The 17816-nt window shown below is 35.3% G+C and overlaps 1 protein-coding gene across 1 annotated transcript in view; it reads left to right on the forward strand.

The window, feature by feature from the left end:
* Positions 1-17816, forward strand: part of PKHD1L1 (PKHD1 like 1) — a 125522-nt gene that overhangs the window by 85593 nt on the left and 22113 nt on the right. Inside the window, exons 55-63 of the mRNA XM_023750910.1 lie at positions 83-231; positions 2219-2348; positions 3076-3194; positions 5247-5376; positions 6845-7018; positions 11418-11521; positions 12444-12573; positions 13323-13444; positions 14990-15080. Coding sequence (XP_023606678.1) covers positions 83-231; positions 2219-2348; positions 3076-3194; positions 5247-5376; positions 6845-7018; positions 11418-11521; positions 12444-12573; positions 13323-13444; positions 14990-15080 — 1149 coding nt within the window. The remainder of the gene's footprint in view (positions 1-82; positions 232-2218; positions 2349-3075; positions 3195-5246; positions 5377-6844; positions 7019-11417; positions 11522-12443; positions 12574-13322; positions 13445-14989; positions 15081-17816) is intronic.

A 17816-nucleotide genomic window follows, 5' to 3' on the forward strand; every position in this document is an offset into this window, starting at 1 on the left:
AAAACCAAGACTCGCTGAGAAGGTTTGTCTATAGGCTATAATCTTGGGATTATATTTCTTATATTAAAGTCTTGTTTTATAGGAACATGGGTTGTAGCAGACACAGATATCCCACCACTGGAAAGGCTCATTATTTGGGGGGTTCTGGAACTGGAAGATAAACATAATGTGGAAGCTGCAGAGTCTTCTTACAGAAAAGTCGTTTTGAATGCTACCTACATATCACTGCAGGTAAGAGTAAAGGTCTTATCATTTATTAACCAAATTCTAAAATGTTGGAGGTTTACTGAAAAATTATAAGAAAGCATATTCAATAGGTTAAAACAAAAACAAAAACACAGCTGGCTCTTGCCCTTGAAGTCTAGTATATTTCTGCTCTTCTTTATATTGTGTACTAAGCATTCCTTATGGAGTGATTATCATGCTGCTTTTAGTGTAAGGTTTTCTCATTTCCAGTCCTACAAAGATAGTTGTGTTATTATAAGGTACAGTTAAATTCACAGCTTGATCCAACCAACAGAGAATGCCCAGGAGTCCTGGGAAAAATTAAAAGATTTTAAGGCTTTTCAAAGAATTTATATACATATATGCATAACCTATTGACACAGACAATAGGGCAGTGAAGGACTAAGGGGGAGGGGGGGTGCAAGGCAGAGGGGGTTTATGGGGGAAAACGGGACATCTGTAATACTTTCAATAATAAAGATACATTTTTTAAAAATAAAGAAAACAAAAAGTATTTCCTAAAATAACTGAATGTAGGTGGAATTATGAAAACAGAATCAGATTAATAAAATATTTCAGTAGTTTAGAACAATCACTTCATTCTCAGAAACCTCAGATGGTCTTGATCATGTAACCATTTAACCCAGGGGTGGGAATGTCTGGCCCCAGCCCATACAAGGACCATGAAATTATTTGGTCTGGCCCTGCCAAGGCATTAGGAGTGAGTTAATTAAATGTTTGACCAAATATAACAGGATACTTTTTAAGTTAATAATTTTCTATGGCCCACAAATGATGTTATAAATACCCAAGTGGCCCTTGGCAGAGAAAAGGTTCCCCACCCCTAGAATCAGTCTAATTGTTCTGTCAGTCTTTTATCATTATTATTATTATATACTTTAAAATATATTTTTATTGATTTCAGAGAGGAAGGGAGAGGGAGAGAGAGATAGAAACATCAATGATGAGAAAGAATCATTGATCAGCTGCCTCCTGCAAGGTTCATTCTGGGGATCGAGCTCGCAACCTGTACATGTGCTCTGACCAGGAATCAAACCGTGGCCTCCTGGTTCATAGGTTGATGCTCAAACACTGAGCCACACCAGCCAGGTAGTCTTTTATTATTGTTCATTTAAAAGAATGGCCTAACCAAAAAGCTATTAACACCATCTATAATAATAAAAGCATAAAATGCTAATTAGACTGGACAGCCAAATGACCTTCCCAACGTCCTTCTGGAAGGACGACATTCCAAACAAAGCCAGGGCTGCGAAGGCTAAGCCCCTTGCACGAATTTCGTGCATCAGGCCTCTAGTTAAAAAATAAAAATGTATAGATTTTCTTTGGTAAAACTGAGCTTTTAATATTTTGAAGGTGTGATATTTTAGTTACATGTGTGAGCTGAGGTAAATTAAAGCTATGATTGAGTCTTTGCCTCACTGTTTAATAGTTGGGTAACCTTGGAAAAGTTTTTCAACTACTTTTAGCATCAGTTTTCTTACCTATAAAGTGTGAATAATACCAATTCATGAGTTTAGTGTAAAGGTTAAGTGGTACAATATAGGTAAAGCCTTACACATTATGCCTGACATAGAATCAGCAAGCATTTAGTAGTGGCTTTTATTACTAACAATGATGGCTCATAAATGGCACAGCTTGGATTAAGTAGAGGGATGTATTATATATAGGCCATATTATTTTACAACCCAGTGGGATCTGTTCAAGCTGCAGTAGTTCAGGTCATAAAAGGTTCCAGTTTTAGGTCCAGTTCTGAAAGTAAATAGATATTGAACTTGACCTTGGGAAATTAAATTGCCTATCCCATAGTGAGTAGATTAAGTTGAGGTCACTTCCAGTTATAATACTGCTCTTTGGATAACAGAATTTATTCATTTTCACTAGACAAGGCTTCCAGTCTTCCCAATTCCTTTTTTATGGGGGAAATTTTTTCTGCTCAGTTTTTAAGTATTGACAATTTTCTGCTTCACTGCAGGGAGGTAGATTAATTGGTGGCTGGGAAGATAACCCTTTTAAAGGAGAATTACAGATTGTTCTCAGAGGAAATCATTCTACTCCAGAGTGGGCTTTTCCAGAAGGACCAAATCAAGGGTCAAAGGTCTTAGGTATGTGTTTCCAGACACTAAAAGTATCATTCATATCAGTTTTAAGAATGTACTTTAAAATAGTATTATTAGTTCATGATTGTATGGTTCAGAAGCTTTTACAAATATTTATTCATAGTAAAGGATTATAAAAGTGCCAGAGATTTTAAAAAATTAAGTCATGTTACATTAAATTAGATATATATGTGTATATTTTAAACCAAAATATAATTCATTATAAAACTAACATTAACAAATCTCCCCATATGCCTGTTATACATCTCCAATCTGGCTTTCTTCATAATCTTTCTTTTCTAGAAGCAATAATTCTTTTCATATTTTAGTGCTTTTTTCCCTAAATGTTATGGATGTCTTTCCAGATCAATACTTGCAGATAACACCCTTTCCTTTTATAGCATATTGCACCATGGAATTAGTATATTACAGTTTATCCCATCCTTCTATTGAAATACAATTTAATTAATTCTGGTTTCCTCATATTTTCAAATATTGTTGAACTAAGCATCTCCATTCATATATTCTTGTGTACTGGCCTTAATGTCTATTCACTTCTATTCCTAGAAGTGAATCAAAGTGTCAAAGCCCTGAGCAGATGACCCCGATTGGTTTCATTCATTCTAAAATGTTCAGTCGCTTATTAGAATATATCAAGAACAGTTTCATTTTATTTCAGCACCCAACTCAGTACTGTGTGGTGAGTAAGTAGCAGTGTGCTTTTCTCCTGCAGGGGTGTTTGGTGAGCTGGACCTTCATGGACTTCCACGTTCCATATATAAAACTAAACTCTCAGAAACGGCAGAGGCAGGTTCCAAAGTCCTGTCTCTGATGGATGCTGTGGATTGGCAGGTAGAGGAAACACTATGTGGTGGAAAGTGAACACACACAGTGGGTCAACGTAAAAAAGGTTTCTTCTTTATTCTCATGGACATTTATCTCTCACATGATTAGCCAGTTGAGAAATGTGTATTTTGCAATTAGCTTGCACTCAAAATGCTGACCTGATAGCAGGCACTTAAAAATTGTAGTGTCAAAGGTCCTTCAGAACATGTAAAGAACAACTTGTATATATTAGTTATGAAAGGGAAATGTGGAAGTTTTGGGGTAAAAATATTTGTTTACTACAAATTCTTGCAAAACAGAAACAAGAAATTGTTTTAAGTACATTTTATTGTTATCTTAGTTCTCTCTTTACTTCTAATTTGTTTATTTTACATGTTAACCACTGGGAAAGAAAACAAATCCTGATGCCCAGTGATATTCAAATAATGCCTGTGTTAAATGCAATTTGGTAAAATGAGTGGTGGCAATTCCATCTCTACTATACCCATAAGTGTGCATAGGCCATCGACTCACATGTTTTACAAATACTCTTTTTAATGCTGAAAGGTCAGGGAAATGGATTGACTCCTTTTCCAAGCTCTCAGATCTCAGCCAGTTCCCTTCTACTGAGTCACAGAACAAAGAAAGGCTTCGTCTGAGTAAATCAAAACAAACCATCAACAGGGTTGGCTCTCTTAATGTAGTTTAAAATTGGTAAATAGAAAGATTTATTGGGAGGTACTGTAATCTGTGTACAATAGGTTCTTATTTGTGATAGTTGAGTTGTAATTATTTTTTAGATGGTACTTCAATGATTTCAATATCCCTATTAATTCTCTAATTAATATTTTTTATTATTTACCCAATTAATATGTTTTACATATTAATTATCTAATTAATATCTAACCAAGTGTCAGACATTTTCTGGACAAAGGATTCAGTGGTGAAGAAATTGGTCAGACTATAGTGGACATTACGTTCGGGTGGGAGAAGCAGACATGAAATTAACACATAAATGTGTTAATTTCAGACTATGATTCACATGATGAAGGAAATAAAACAGGTATCGTGAGACAGACTACCTTAGTAGAGGGTGGCAGATAACATTAAATAGGGTGGCCAGAGAAAGCATCTATCAAGGGTAAGATGGGGTTCAAGACATGCTACTCAAAAATATTAAATTCAAGACATGCTATCCCAAAACCTTAAATATTTTAAGATGAAGGAATTTGAGAAACAGCCTGTGCTGGAAGGACTTTCTACTTTCCCCTGAAACAGATGACAAACCTTCATATGTGAGGTGCCCTCCCTGTACCCAGAGGAAAAGACCATCCTTATCTCTGGAGACTAAGGGACACAAAGAAGAATTGGAATGAACCTTGCTAGTTCTCCCAGTTTATTGCACTGAACTCGTACCCTGTCGCATTTTCCCACTACTGTCCCTTGTCATGAAACCTAGCATAGAAACACTCAGGAATAACAATTTCTTCAGATCTTCACCGTTATGAAGGCTCCCATGTCCCATAAAACTTAGGTTAAATAAATTTAGATGCTTTTCTCTTGTTAATTTGTCTTTTGCTACAGGGGTCCCCTACAGGTACATTTGAGCAGATATTTGGATGACAAGAAGGAGCTCATCATATACAAATACAGATTCTAAGACTTGGTCTTCTTGCTCTTTAAGATTTATCTTCCTCCTACCTTTCAGGAATTCAAATGATAGTTAACTAAGTTTTAAAATCCTCGGAAAAAAATTTTAAGTCTTAAAGAGTATTGTTCTCATCAGCTTTTTAATAAAAATATGATTTATTTATTTATTTAATTTTTTAAATGTATAGCCTGATTTTATTAAATGACTGAATTAAATGTAAGAAAATTCTAAGATAACTCAAAATTTAGAATTCATAATATCAAAGAGAAGCATATTTATTTTAGACATCTAAGTATATGGGTGTTTTTTTCTGTGACAATACCCTGATTCTAATCAGATATAAATAAATTAGAATTTTGAGTAGTTAGTAAGAAATATAAACCTATTTTTAAAATTGTTCTTGTATTTGGCGCTTGATTTTTCCTAAGGAGGGAGAAGAGATTGTGATAACAACCACGAGTTATGATATCCACCAGACAGAAACCAGAAGCATCGCCAAAATCCTGCATGGTCACAAAATTCTCATTCTCAATGAGCCCCTTTCCTACACTCACCTTGGTAAGTGGTTGTTCTTTAACCAAATAGATATGTAATTAAAATGTCTTAAAGTCGTCACATTTTAGTGCTTTCCTCTGTAATTACAATTATTACATGAAACATCTCACAATTATTTTAGAAGAGCATTTCACTCAGTCTGGCACTGGTCCACAAGGGGTGCTACTGTTTACATGCTGGCTAGGAAGAGTCCCTGCTGTAGCCATTCTTTCATTTAGCAAATATACAGCAAAGATCTACTGCATTGCATTCTCTCATTCTGTGGGGTAAGGTGTCACTTTCTGTCTAAGCAGGCTTCTAGGTGACTTAGGCACACTAACATTTGAAAACCCTTGATCCGAGAGCATCTTTGTCCTGATTGGTTTCATTGGCACATTCCTCAGTTGAAACTGCATTTAAACAAACTACAGCCAAATGGTAAACCGTAATTCTCCAGGAAAGAAGGAATTCCTCAGAATCAACTGAAGACCAAATCTCAGCCTGTAGGATCAGGGCCTTCCCAGCACCCACCCTTCCCCCATTTGACCTGCTACCTTCCTCGGAATCCCAGGACGTGGAAGCAGACAGGAGGAGGATGTCAGAAAACCACTTAGATGCTCTGGTGCTCATGAGAACTCCAGCTGTAAGGCGCTGTGAGAGGCTGTGGATATGTGGCCTGCATGAAAAGAAACTTAAGAGAACATTTTAAAGCAGTATTTTAATAGAAGCATATATGGCTATCATTCTATATCACCTATTTTCCTTTAAATCAAAAAGAAAAGTTTTCGTTGAAGAACATTTTGATCGTAAAACAAAAAGTTTTGGAAGTTTGACATTATATAGTCTTTGAGTTTTTCCTTTAAACTACCAAACATTTCTCTCTGTTTGAAATGTACCTGCCTGTCTTAAAGTTTTGACTAACATTTCCAGAAATGTAGAGTGGAATTTAGGTTATGTTTTCTAGATCATTAAGATGCAAGTGTACACACTATGTTTGCTATGCTACTAGTATTTACAAAGAATTGTGATTGATACAAAATATGCCCAGGAAATGTGGAACAAACCAAGGTTTGGGCGTCAGGAGAGGTAATATCGATGTACTGCTGATTCTCCACACAGCCTTGGGCAAATTCATTTACTTCTCTATCTCACTTCCTCATCTTTTAGAATTTCAAGCAGCTTCTCAACTTGCCTTACAACAGTGTATATGTGTATAAAGTGATTGCAAACTTCCTACGAAGCAATAACTTCGTTGCTGATTATAATAATCTTTTTATATAAAAGAAATACTTTTGATTACATTTTGTTTTATTAAAAAGCTATCATAACTTCAGTCTGCCATCTATGTGTGTTAAGTATAAAATGTTAATCAATTTACGCATTTGTGTTAACTTTTGGCATATTCGAAAGCTATGTAGCCTATGAACAGCAAATAAACGAATGAAGATGGGAATTTCTCAGCATTGGTAATAACCTAGCTGTCCTGTTGCAGGTGAAAGATACCAAGTTCCTGGAACACGTCAGAGCTACACATTAGCAGCTGATGTTGGGATACTGAGCAGGAACATCAAAATACTTGGTGAAGACTACCCAGGTTGGTTCCAGGAATCATTTGGTGCACGTGTCCTGATCAGCTCATTCACTGAAAATATGATGACTTTTAAAGGTTGGTACAAATTCAGTTTCTTTTTCTAGATGAAATATAGCCCAGTCTTTTCTATGTGGAGTCAGTTCTTCAGTAATTCTCACGTCTTTATAGGATCTCCTGCGCTAAGAAACAAAATTCAACTGAGTACGTTTTAAAGATCTTACTGGCCTTATCTAATAATTCATGCATCAGGCAGCATCCAGTATAGCAGGTCAAATGGAGTTCTGAAGAACCGTACACAAGGAAAGAATTTATAGGCAGAAGAGAACAGTAACAAGGAAGTTATACTCAGTAAAAAAGCAAATTGGTTAGTGCAAGGCATGCATATAAGCATAACCAATGGACACAGATACTAGGGGGTGAGGGCATGTGCCAGGAGGTGGGGAAGACCAGGGAGAGGTCAGTGGGGGAAAAAGGAGATATATGTACTACTATTTGTAATACTTTAAACAATAAATAAATAAAGGTTACTTTCCTGTAGGGGATGGCAAGGGTATATCAGGCACATTACCCCTGATGCTGATTGGGCCATTCCTGATTCACTGATTTAAGATTCCATTTCTGGAAGAGCCAAAACTGTAGTTAAGTTAAATTTCAGTTTGGTATTGTGTGACTTAGCATAAGTGACTCCGCTTTGGGCCTGGTGTCTTGTTTTTGATACTTGGAAAAATAAAGCTTTGAGTGGGATTATATAGCCCATGTGCTACCTTCCCATACCAAATCCCCAACAATATTCCATTTATTTTACTTCAGACAGTAAGAATTATCAAATTAACAATGACCTTAGATAATAGCTTGTCCAGTTTCTCACCCAATCAAAAATCATTTTATAACAAGCACAACAGATGTTATTTTCTAAGGAAAATTTTAAAACATACTAAAAATAGAGAAAATAGTGTAATGAATCCTATTACCAGCTACCACAGTTATCAACTTTCCCCAATCTTGTGTCATCTATATGACCTCCCACGCTATTTAAGCCACGTGATTATTTTGAAGCAGCCACATTTTTTTTATTGAGATGTAATTAACATATAATATTGTGTAAGTTTAAGGTGTACAATGTGTTGATTTGATACATTTATATATTGCAATATGATTACCATCAGAGTGTTAACTAGCACCTCTATCACATCACATAATTATTCCTTTTTTGTGTGGTGAGAACAATTAAGATCTAGTCTCTTAGTAACTTGGAAGTTTATAATATAGTACTAGATGGGGTCTCTTGACTTGGCCTGCAGGGATCAGGCCAAAACCAGCTCTCCGACATCCCCCAAGTGGTCCCGAATTGTGAGAGGGCACAGGCCAGGTTGAGGGACCCCCCACCTGTACACGAATCTGTGCACTGGGCCTCTAGTATGCATATAAGATCTTTGATTAATCTCTTCCCGCCCTCCCCCCTCACCCCTTTCCTCTGAGATTCATCAGTCTATTCCATGTTTTCAGGCCTGTGGTTTTTGCTCTGGCGTTGAGCATCTGCCCCCTGGTGGTCAGTGCACGTCATGCACGTCATAGCTACGGGTCAACTGGTCGCTTAGGCTTATATATATATAGATTGTCTATAATCACTATGCTGTCCGTTAGATCTCTAGGACTTATTTATCTTCTAGTTGTAAGTTTATGTCCTTAACCATCTCTCCCACTTTCCCCCCGCTCAGCCCCTGGTAACCACTATTCTACTCTGTTTTTACAAGTTTAGCTTTTTTTATATTCCACATGTAAGTGGTACCATATAGTATTTGTATTTCTCTGTCTGACTTATTTCACTGTAATGCCTTCAAGACACATCCACATTGTTGCAATTGGAGAGTTCCCGCTTTTTCGTAGCTGAATAATAGTCTGTTGTTTACATATACCTCATCTTCCTTGTCCTATTTATCTGTTGATGGACACTCAGGTTGTTTTCTTATTTTCACTATTGTGAATGAAGCAGCCACATATTATTTAATCTAGAAACATTTCAGAATATAACTCTAAGACTTTTTAAAAAATATCTGTAGGTATCAGATTTAAAAATGATAATAGTTCCTTATCATCAAGTGATTGTTCAAATTCTTCCAGTTTATTCATCATTTTCCTTCCTTCCTTCCTTCCTTCCTTCCTTCCTTCCTTCCTTCCTTCCTTCCTTCCTTCCTTCCTTCCTTCCTTCCTTCCTTCCTTTTTCCCTTCTCTTCCCTATCTTTCCCATCCCTTCCTTTTCTTCCCTTTCCTCCTTCCTTTGCGCTCTCTTTATTCAAATCAGGATCTAAATAAGATCCATGTTGCAATTGGTTATGAATCTTAAATGTCTCTGATTCATTTCTTTTTCCTTGCATTTTATTGATAAAAGGAAATGGGTCATTTGTCCTATAGTGTTTCCAACATTCTGGGATTTAGGGATTGCATTCCTAGAATTTAAGTTGTTTCTGTCTCACTTATATTTTCTATGCATGTGTAGGTTAGAACTAGAAAACTGATCAGATACAGAATCAGTTTTTATGCAAGAACTCTTCATAGTTGATGGTATAATTTTTCATTAGTAGGCACATCATGTATAACTGTTTCTCCTTTTGAGATGTTAGCAGCCATTCATGATCATTGCCTGGATTAAACTACTGAGGTTTAAAATGGTGATATTTTAATTATATTGTTCCCTCCTCATTTATAATCTAGAATACCTCTATAAAGAGAAGCCTCTCCAAACAATTATTTGACTACCTTGAGGGACAGTTTATATAGGAAATGTAAGAAATATGCTTGATTCTTTCCCCTTGTTAACTCCAAAGGTGACACGTTTTTATTTGTTTTGTTTTGTTTGTTTGTTTCAATATGAATTTTTTTCTTTATTAATTAAGGAATTACATATGTGTCCTTATCCCCGCACCCCCCAACCTCCCGACTCATGCCCTCAGCCCCCTGGTGTCTGTGTCCATTGGTTAGCCTTATATGCGTGCATACAAGTCCTTTAGTTGATCTCTCCCCCTTAACCCACCCTTCCCTACCTTCCCTCTGAGGTTTGATGGTCTGATCGATGCTTCTCTGTCTCTGGATCTGTTTTTGTTCATCAGTTTATGTTGTTCATTATATTCCACAAATGAGTGAGATCATGTGATATTTATCTTTCTCTGACTGGCTAATTTCGCTGTTTTGTTTTTTATTAGTGACATGATACAAGATTTCAGGCATTGGGCTAAGCACTTGCACATATGATCTCATTTAATACCCATCGTACTATGGCATAAATATTGCCCCCCTTTTAATTTTTTTATTTTGCAATTACAGGTGTAGAGCACAGTACAGGCATTTATATAACTTACTAAGTGATTCACCTAAGAAGTCTAGTACTCACCTGACATCGTACATAGTTATTACAATGTTGTCCCTCTTTTCAAGATAAAGATAAAGAAATAGATGATTGGAGGGGTAAATTGCTCCAGTAATCCATGTCTGTCTCACTTAAAGTCCCAAGATGGGCCCTATTCCCATGACAACCTTTCCTAGCTCCTATTGTTTTGTGATGTAAATAAAGAAAACACAGCAATGGCTTTGTAGGCCCACATGGTCTGTGATAACCATTTCTTCTCTGTCTTTATTATATTAACCTTATGTTCCCCACTATACCGGTTTTTTTCCTTCTAGTGCAAAATAACTCCTCTCTAATGCATTTTATTAAATATCAGTTTTGAAGCAAGGACTATATCTTACTGGTTTCTTACCAGCCATGGATCTCTTTGCCTCAGTTTTCTTCCATAAAAGATAGGAGTAATAAAAGTTCCTAACTCATAGGATGTTGTATGAGAATTAAACCACCCACTGCCAGCAGTTAGTACAGCGTTGGCACAGAGCTATCCCTCATGGGCTGTTTTTGCTGTTATTACTAATCTATGAAATTGGCTTTTGTCAGCTCAGTGGTACTTATGATAAACTGATGAGCAGATAATTGGCAGTGCATAGTCTAGAGAGATTATGTAAAGATAATGCCCGTAAAGGCTCTTTAGAACATCAAAATGGAAATGTCACGTGAATTATATCTCATGCCTTATGTCATGTATTCTCAACAGAGACATTATCACCACCAAGGGGTGAAGTTGGTCCTTGAGGGATAAAAATACCCCTAGTTATCGCAATGGTTTGTAGTCCCCCAAAGGGCCACCATACATTAACAGATACATAGTATATCTGTGTTATTAAAATTTCATGGGGAGGGGAAGCTATTAGGAAAAAATGCCTAAGAAGGCTCTGGGGGGTAGTGAAAAAAAAAGTTCAGAAATACTGCCTCATTTAGATTAAAGGAGCAATGAAAAACTAATGAGATTCCCATGAAAGAGTTGAAAACAAGTTTGTAATGGGAAAAATTACAGCTTTTGTAGATTTTTAAAAATGTTTTATATTTTTTTCAAGAAAAAAAATGAATTTAACTGCCCCCTTCCCACAGGAAATGCAAGGATAAGTGATGTGGAATTTTATCACAGTGGCCAGGAAGGCTTCAGGGACAGCACAGACCCACGATATGCTGTCACGTTTCTTAACCTAGGACAGGTTTGTACTTTATGTTGAATTTTTGCATAGATCCAAAGTAAAATATTTTGATTTTGATTTGATTTTCATTTATCTTTACTAAATAGACATTGCTTATGATTACTAAGACTATGATATAATATAATACAACTTTCTTAGATGTATTCCCATTAACTGTTTTAGACTCATAGTAGCATTTCATTCTACCCATTTCATGCATTTATTTAGGGTAAGTTAAATAAAAATAGAAAAAGGAGCAGAGAAGGTGAAAGGATTGACCATCTATAATAGCACCTAACACCTTCACTTTATTTTGAAATAACCAAACATATTTCCAGTTTCTATTAAGCAAAGTGAGTATTGCTTAAATTTCAAATGAAAAATACCTATGTCTGTATATCCATGTCTCTGTCAAAGTGGGAAAATAAATATTCTGTGAGGGCTGGTGATTTAAGAAAAATGAGAGCTTATTTCTTATGGAAATAAAAAGTAATCTTGTAGGTTTGAAATTGAAACCCCTAACCTACTCATTGACTGGTTCCAATCGAAAGTTGAGTCATAACCCCTTGCCTAGAATGTCAAATTTTGAAGAAAAAGAAAATCCCTGTTAATCATATAGTAAACTAACTATTTTGAAAAAATAAATTTTACTACCTTAGCATTTTATAGGTAATGATAGAAATATAAATGCATAGCAAAGTGAGAATTTTTTACCTGCATTTAAAATAAGCATACTTTATTTTTTGCTTTATTTAATCATAATATATGTGGACATTTCCCAGGATTAAAAGACCTGCTGGGAAATCATCTCTTTTTATGGAATATAAATTGAGTATTTTATTTATCAAGGTGTGTTTCCTGAAAATCACTTACTTCGAATTTTTCCTTTAAATATATTTTCATTTTATTTTTTAAATATTCACTGAATCCTAATGTTTTATAGATTCAAGAACGTGGCTCATCTTACATTCGAGGCTGTGCTTTTCACCATGGCTTTTCCCCAGCAATCGGTGTGTTTGGGACAGATGGATTGGACATAGAAGATAACATCATTCACTTTACAGTGGGGGAAGGTAAGAGAATAATATTTTGGTCCAAATAACTTATCTTTCTGAGACAGTCTTATCTGTAAGCTCTAGGGCCATGCTGTCCAGCTGATCTTTCTTCAAGAATGGAAATGGTTGATAACTGTGCTATTATGGTAATTTCTAAAGCATATGTGGCCATTGAGCACTTGAAATGTGACTAGTGTGACTGAGGAACTGGATTTTTAATTTTAATTGTACTTAATTTAATCATACTTACTTTACATGTAAGTAGTCACATGTGGCTATGGATACCATGGTGGATAGTAGAGCTCAAGAGGAATTATTTACAAAACCCCGATCTTATGAGAGTTATCTAATACCAATAGTTTAAATTACTATGACTTTTAAAATACTCCTCAGATGTCAGTCAAAAAGATTATTCACTAGTAAGGGTTATATGATAAAAATTATATTTGATTTTAGGGGGTTATTCTTTCTTGAATGTCATTAAAGAATATAATACAAACTTTTAAAATATATACATAATTATTTATGTGTTTGTTAAATCCTGAGGTGGAACCTGTGAACCCACATATTTAACAAGCACCCAGAAGATCCTAATTCAGGTAGTCTATTAAAGAGGTGGAGTTTCACTATCAGAGTTCAGAGGGCTCAATTTAAATCTAAGGGATTCAATTATCAGGCTTAAACTAGAAAACTAATTTTCCCCATAGACATCCCCCATAATACTTATTACAAATGTATATGTATTGGGGGGATTTATTTTTTTCCAGGCATAAGAATATGGGGGGATGCCAACAGAGTCCGAGGAAACTTGGTTGCACTTTCGGTTTGGCCGGGAACCTATCAGAACAGAAAAGATTTAAGTTCAACTCTCTGGCATGCAGCAATTGAGGTAATGCAAACAAACTTATAATTATACAAAATTATAACTTCCTTATTGAAGATTATAATTTCTGTAGAAATTATAAATCTCAAAATATTATTGAACACTATTTCTTCCTTAAAGATTGGTGAATTAATAAAATAAACTAATTAAAGGACTGAATGAACTTTCTTAAAAGATAATGTGAGCTCCAACAGCCATTGGATTTTTCTTTGTGCTGATGCCCACTGGTTTAAATAGTACTCTTATTTATTGCTTCTCTAACATTAATTATCGCTCTCAGGTTACAGTACAGGGTCTCTGCTGCTAACTGACTGAGTGCCTTGCACATCTTACTACTTGACCCTGAATTTAGTTTCCTTCCAAATGGAAAATTATAATAACAGACTATAGAATCTCTGCAACCCTTTTCTCATCTACAGTTTTTTATTCTATATGCAAGGTTATTTACTCTAATCTAACATTACTATTGGACCCTTCTTGATTCCCATGAAATTTCTTCCATTACTATCGGTCTTTATTTAGATGCAGAATGATATTGTAAATGAAAATAGTACAGAGAAAGGATCTAGAGGAAATATGGCTTCCTCTTGTTTTTATTTTAGTCACCTAAGCCATAGGAACAAAAAAGAATTACAAATAGCTCTCTTTGAAAGATGGGATAAGGATTGGGCTTTGATTTTGTGCAACTATTAATATCACCTTACAGTAAAATGTGAAACCTGGAACTTAGTATATATTTATGAGGTAATAATGTTCTCTTTCATCTATTTATAAATGTTTGAATGTAATAAAATGTTAATTCCTATTCTTTAAAGTTATCTGTATCTTTTTAAATAAAAGGTACTTACTTTTATGAATACCATTTGACTATTTTATTATAATCTTTAAAAATAGGGTGTTTAGTGTGCTTTAAATAATTGAGGTTTTAAATGTTTTGCTGACACTATAGACAAGAACTAGACCTTCTGTACTTTGTACTTTTCATTTTCTACCACTTTGACTTGGCTCATAAAATTGCTTAGTCATTACTTAATACTCGTGCTACCCAGTTTTTTAATATAGCAGATTTTATTTAAAGTATTGATGCCCCTATTGAATCTTATAGTCCATTGTAATTGCCTTGGTTGTCTTATTTTAAATAAATCAAATTGGTAACAGAATATAACCAAAAAGAGTGACAAAATATTTGTAACCTTGCTATAATACTGGAATTTAGCCTATAGCTTATAAATATTGAACCACATCCAGTGGATTTTATTACTGAAATAAAAAATAATCCCTTTAATGCATTTTCCTAAGAAGTCTAAGGTATAAAAAAAATATTATCTTCAATGTACTTTTCTGAGAAGTCTAGTTATGGTTTTATAACAAGAACCCAGGGTAATATCAATACTTCATTTGTAATGTAAGTTTGAATGGAGTGAATACTGAATTAAAATTTTCCTCCTGAAAGTGTAGTCATAATTAGACATACTGTGTGTTGCCTACTGGCTCTCATTGCCTAATTGTGGAAGAGCCTGACCCAAAGCATTTTCTTTGTCATTATACCAGATAAATAGAGGGACCAATACAGTCTTACAGAATAATGTCGTGGCTGGATTTGGAAGGGCGGGATACCGCATTGACGGGGAGCCTTGCTCAAGTAAGTCTTTTGACCGAGAGTCACTAAAACTAGGAAATAATTTGTCCCAATTCGTTAAAAATAAGCAATTGTTGTCAGTTCAATATGTGATATATCCTCTCCCTGGGCACTGAAAGGACTCAACAAGGCAAAATATTTCAAGATACCCTTGGGTCTAAAGAAAAAATGGATAGGCTTTTAAAGACAACTATTTTCCATGTTTATGATCCCAAACCTCTAACAGCAATTTCAGTTCCTGATTTGGCTGGTATTGGACCAGTGAGTACCTCATCCCACTTTCATAAAACGAAATGTAGAGACAGATGCTATAGGGGTGTGCCACTATTCCGTGCTTCTGCTTTATAAAGGAATAAATGCTCACTGTTTATGTGTTAAAACCTGAAAGCATGGAAGGCAAAGGACAGGAACACACAGTTCTCAGATATATTCCCATCAGATTAGCAAAAGTCAAGAACTAACTGAACAATTGCTCTGTTGGCAAGGCTGTAGGGAAACAGGAACATTTGCACGTTGCTGCTTGAAGGACAAAACTATGTAACCCACAGAGGGAATCTGGCAATAGCTACCACAGTTATAGAGGCATTTACCTTTGGTCAGCGTTTCTACTCTGGTAATATAACTAACAGTTGCCTCTGTAAGAAAAAACATTTGTAAACAAGGCTATTCATCACAGCGTTTTGTGTACTAGCAGAAACCTGAAAACTACCTGTGTCCAATAACTGTGGGCTCTTAAACGAAGCCCAACATTGAACAGCAGGCCCCTCTCAAAGAATAAAAAAGATACATACCATGTATTGAAATGGGGATGCTAACGTGATAAAAAGAAAATTTCAGAACAGTATACATGATACTGTTTTGTGTATATGTTTTTTGGGGAAAAGGGAAGAAAATAAGAACATATGTGGTATGTGTGTTTACATAAAGAAACACAAAGTGTAAAAACAGAGACATAGAAATTGAGTGGGAACAGGATCACTGGTGACTTATTATTGTCTAACTATTTATAACCTTTTGATTTTTCAACTAATTAAAAGAATGATCAGATCCAAAAAGTGAAAGAAATAATAGAACTTAAGGCTTTGTCTCCTAAGAAACTTACTTAGTTAAAGGTAATGGGATTTTTCCTCTGAAAAATTTATATTCCTTCTACAGTTTTTTTCTCAACATAGTTATTTTCAAGATTCTTTAAATCAGCATTTTTTGTATAAATTCAAAACTTATTGGGCTTATGCTAATTTTATTCTTGTGCAAGATACATTTTGAAGGGATAAACCTACTTAACTTATTTTTTGATATATGCTCTTATTAAATATTTTAGTTCTCAATAGCTTTCAGTAGCTTTTCTTTGACTTAAAATGTAAATATATGCAATTTCTCTATAACTTCTTTGAAGTGTTGTGTGGTTTTTTGAAAATCAAAACATGACCTGTGAATATGAATATATACTAATATGTGATATCATGTCATGAATTTTTTACTGACTATATTGATATTCCTAAATAATTGAGAGTGTCTATAGGAGTTTTTAGATTTCAAGCATTGAAACATGAAACATCACAGAGGAATTCAGAGTTTAAGTTCCTGGAATGGGACATCAACCTATCAAATTCATCTCCCAGACAATGAGCAGCTAGGATGCTGGGAAGGGAGGAGCCATGCTTGCCCACGAGTTACCTTGTGTGGAAACAAGAAAGAGACATGCAAACAGCTTCTTCTTCTTTTTTTTTTTAAATATATATTATTGATTTTTCACAGAGAGGAAGGGAGAGAGACAGAGAGTTAGAAACATCGATCAGCTGCCTCCTGCACATCTCCTACCGGGGATGTGCCCGCAACCAAGGCACATACCCTTGACCGGAATCGAACCTGGGACCCTTCAGTCCGCAAGCCGACGCTCTATCCACTGAGCTAAACCGGTTCCGGCGCAAACAGCTTCTTATGAAGAAAACAAAATAGAACCCTGGGAAACCATCATCAAAATGTCAATCTCAAAGGACTAGGAAAATGGAAAAGCAATAGAAGATAAGATGAAGTCAGATCCTTAGGGACTAAGTATAATTTAGGGGTGGCTCTGCTCTTTATAGGAAATCTTCAAATTTATGCATGGTAAGGAAGGGGTTATTAAGGTTAATGATCTGATTTGGAGGTACATAAAATTTTCATTAAAATCTACATCAATTATCCTGTATATTAATTATGAATATAGTTTCCATTTATTGAGGCTATTTCATTTCATTTTGAAACAACCCTGACAGAGGCTTGATATATGGAAACTAAAGTCCAACGAGGTTGACTAACTTTGCAAACATCATGAATAGATTAATTCAACAAATATTTAATGAATAGCTACCTCTGCATTACCTTCTAAGCTCCAGGAATATGGCGGTCAGTGAGCTTCTGTCATGAAGCTTATATTATAGTAAGAGAGAAGATGGATGTCATAATAAAGTCAAATAAGTCATAATATCAAGTGAAGAAAGTTCTAATTGCTATGCAAAGTGACTGAGGTGCTACTTTGGATCAGGTGGTCAGAGAAAGCCTTCTAAAGAAGTAATATTTAACTTGAAAATGGAATGACCAGAGGAACTGCCAATACAAAGGTCTGCAGGGGAAGGGTTTTACAGACAGCCAGTGGTGCCATTGTGTTTCAAGTTCAGCCTTGTTTCAATCCAACTTCATGCCCTTTCTAATGAAATTCATGTTCAGTTTTATCAGATACAGTAAGTTAAGGGTGCT

The sequence above is a fragment of the Myotis lucifugus genome, unplaced genomic scaffold (genome assembly GCF_000147115.1).
Source record: "Myotis lucifugus unplaced genomic scaffold, Myoluc2.0 scaffold_17, whole genome shotgun sequence".
Classification (NCBI taxonomy): Eukaryota; Metazoa; Chordata; class Mammalia; order Chiroptera; family Vespertilionidae; genus Myotis; species Myotis lucifugus.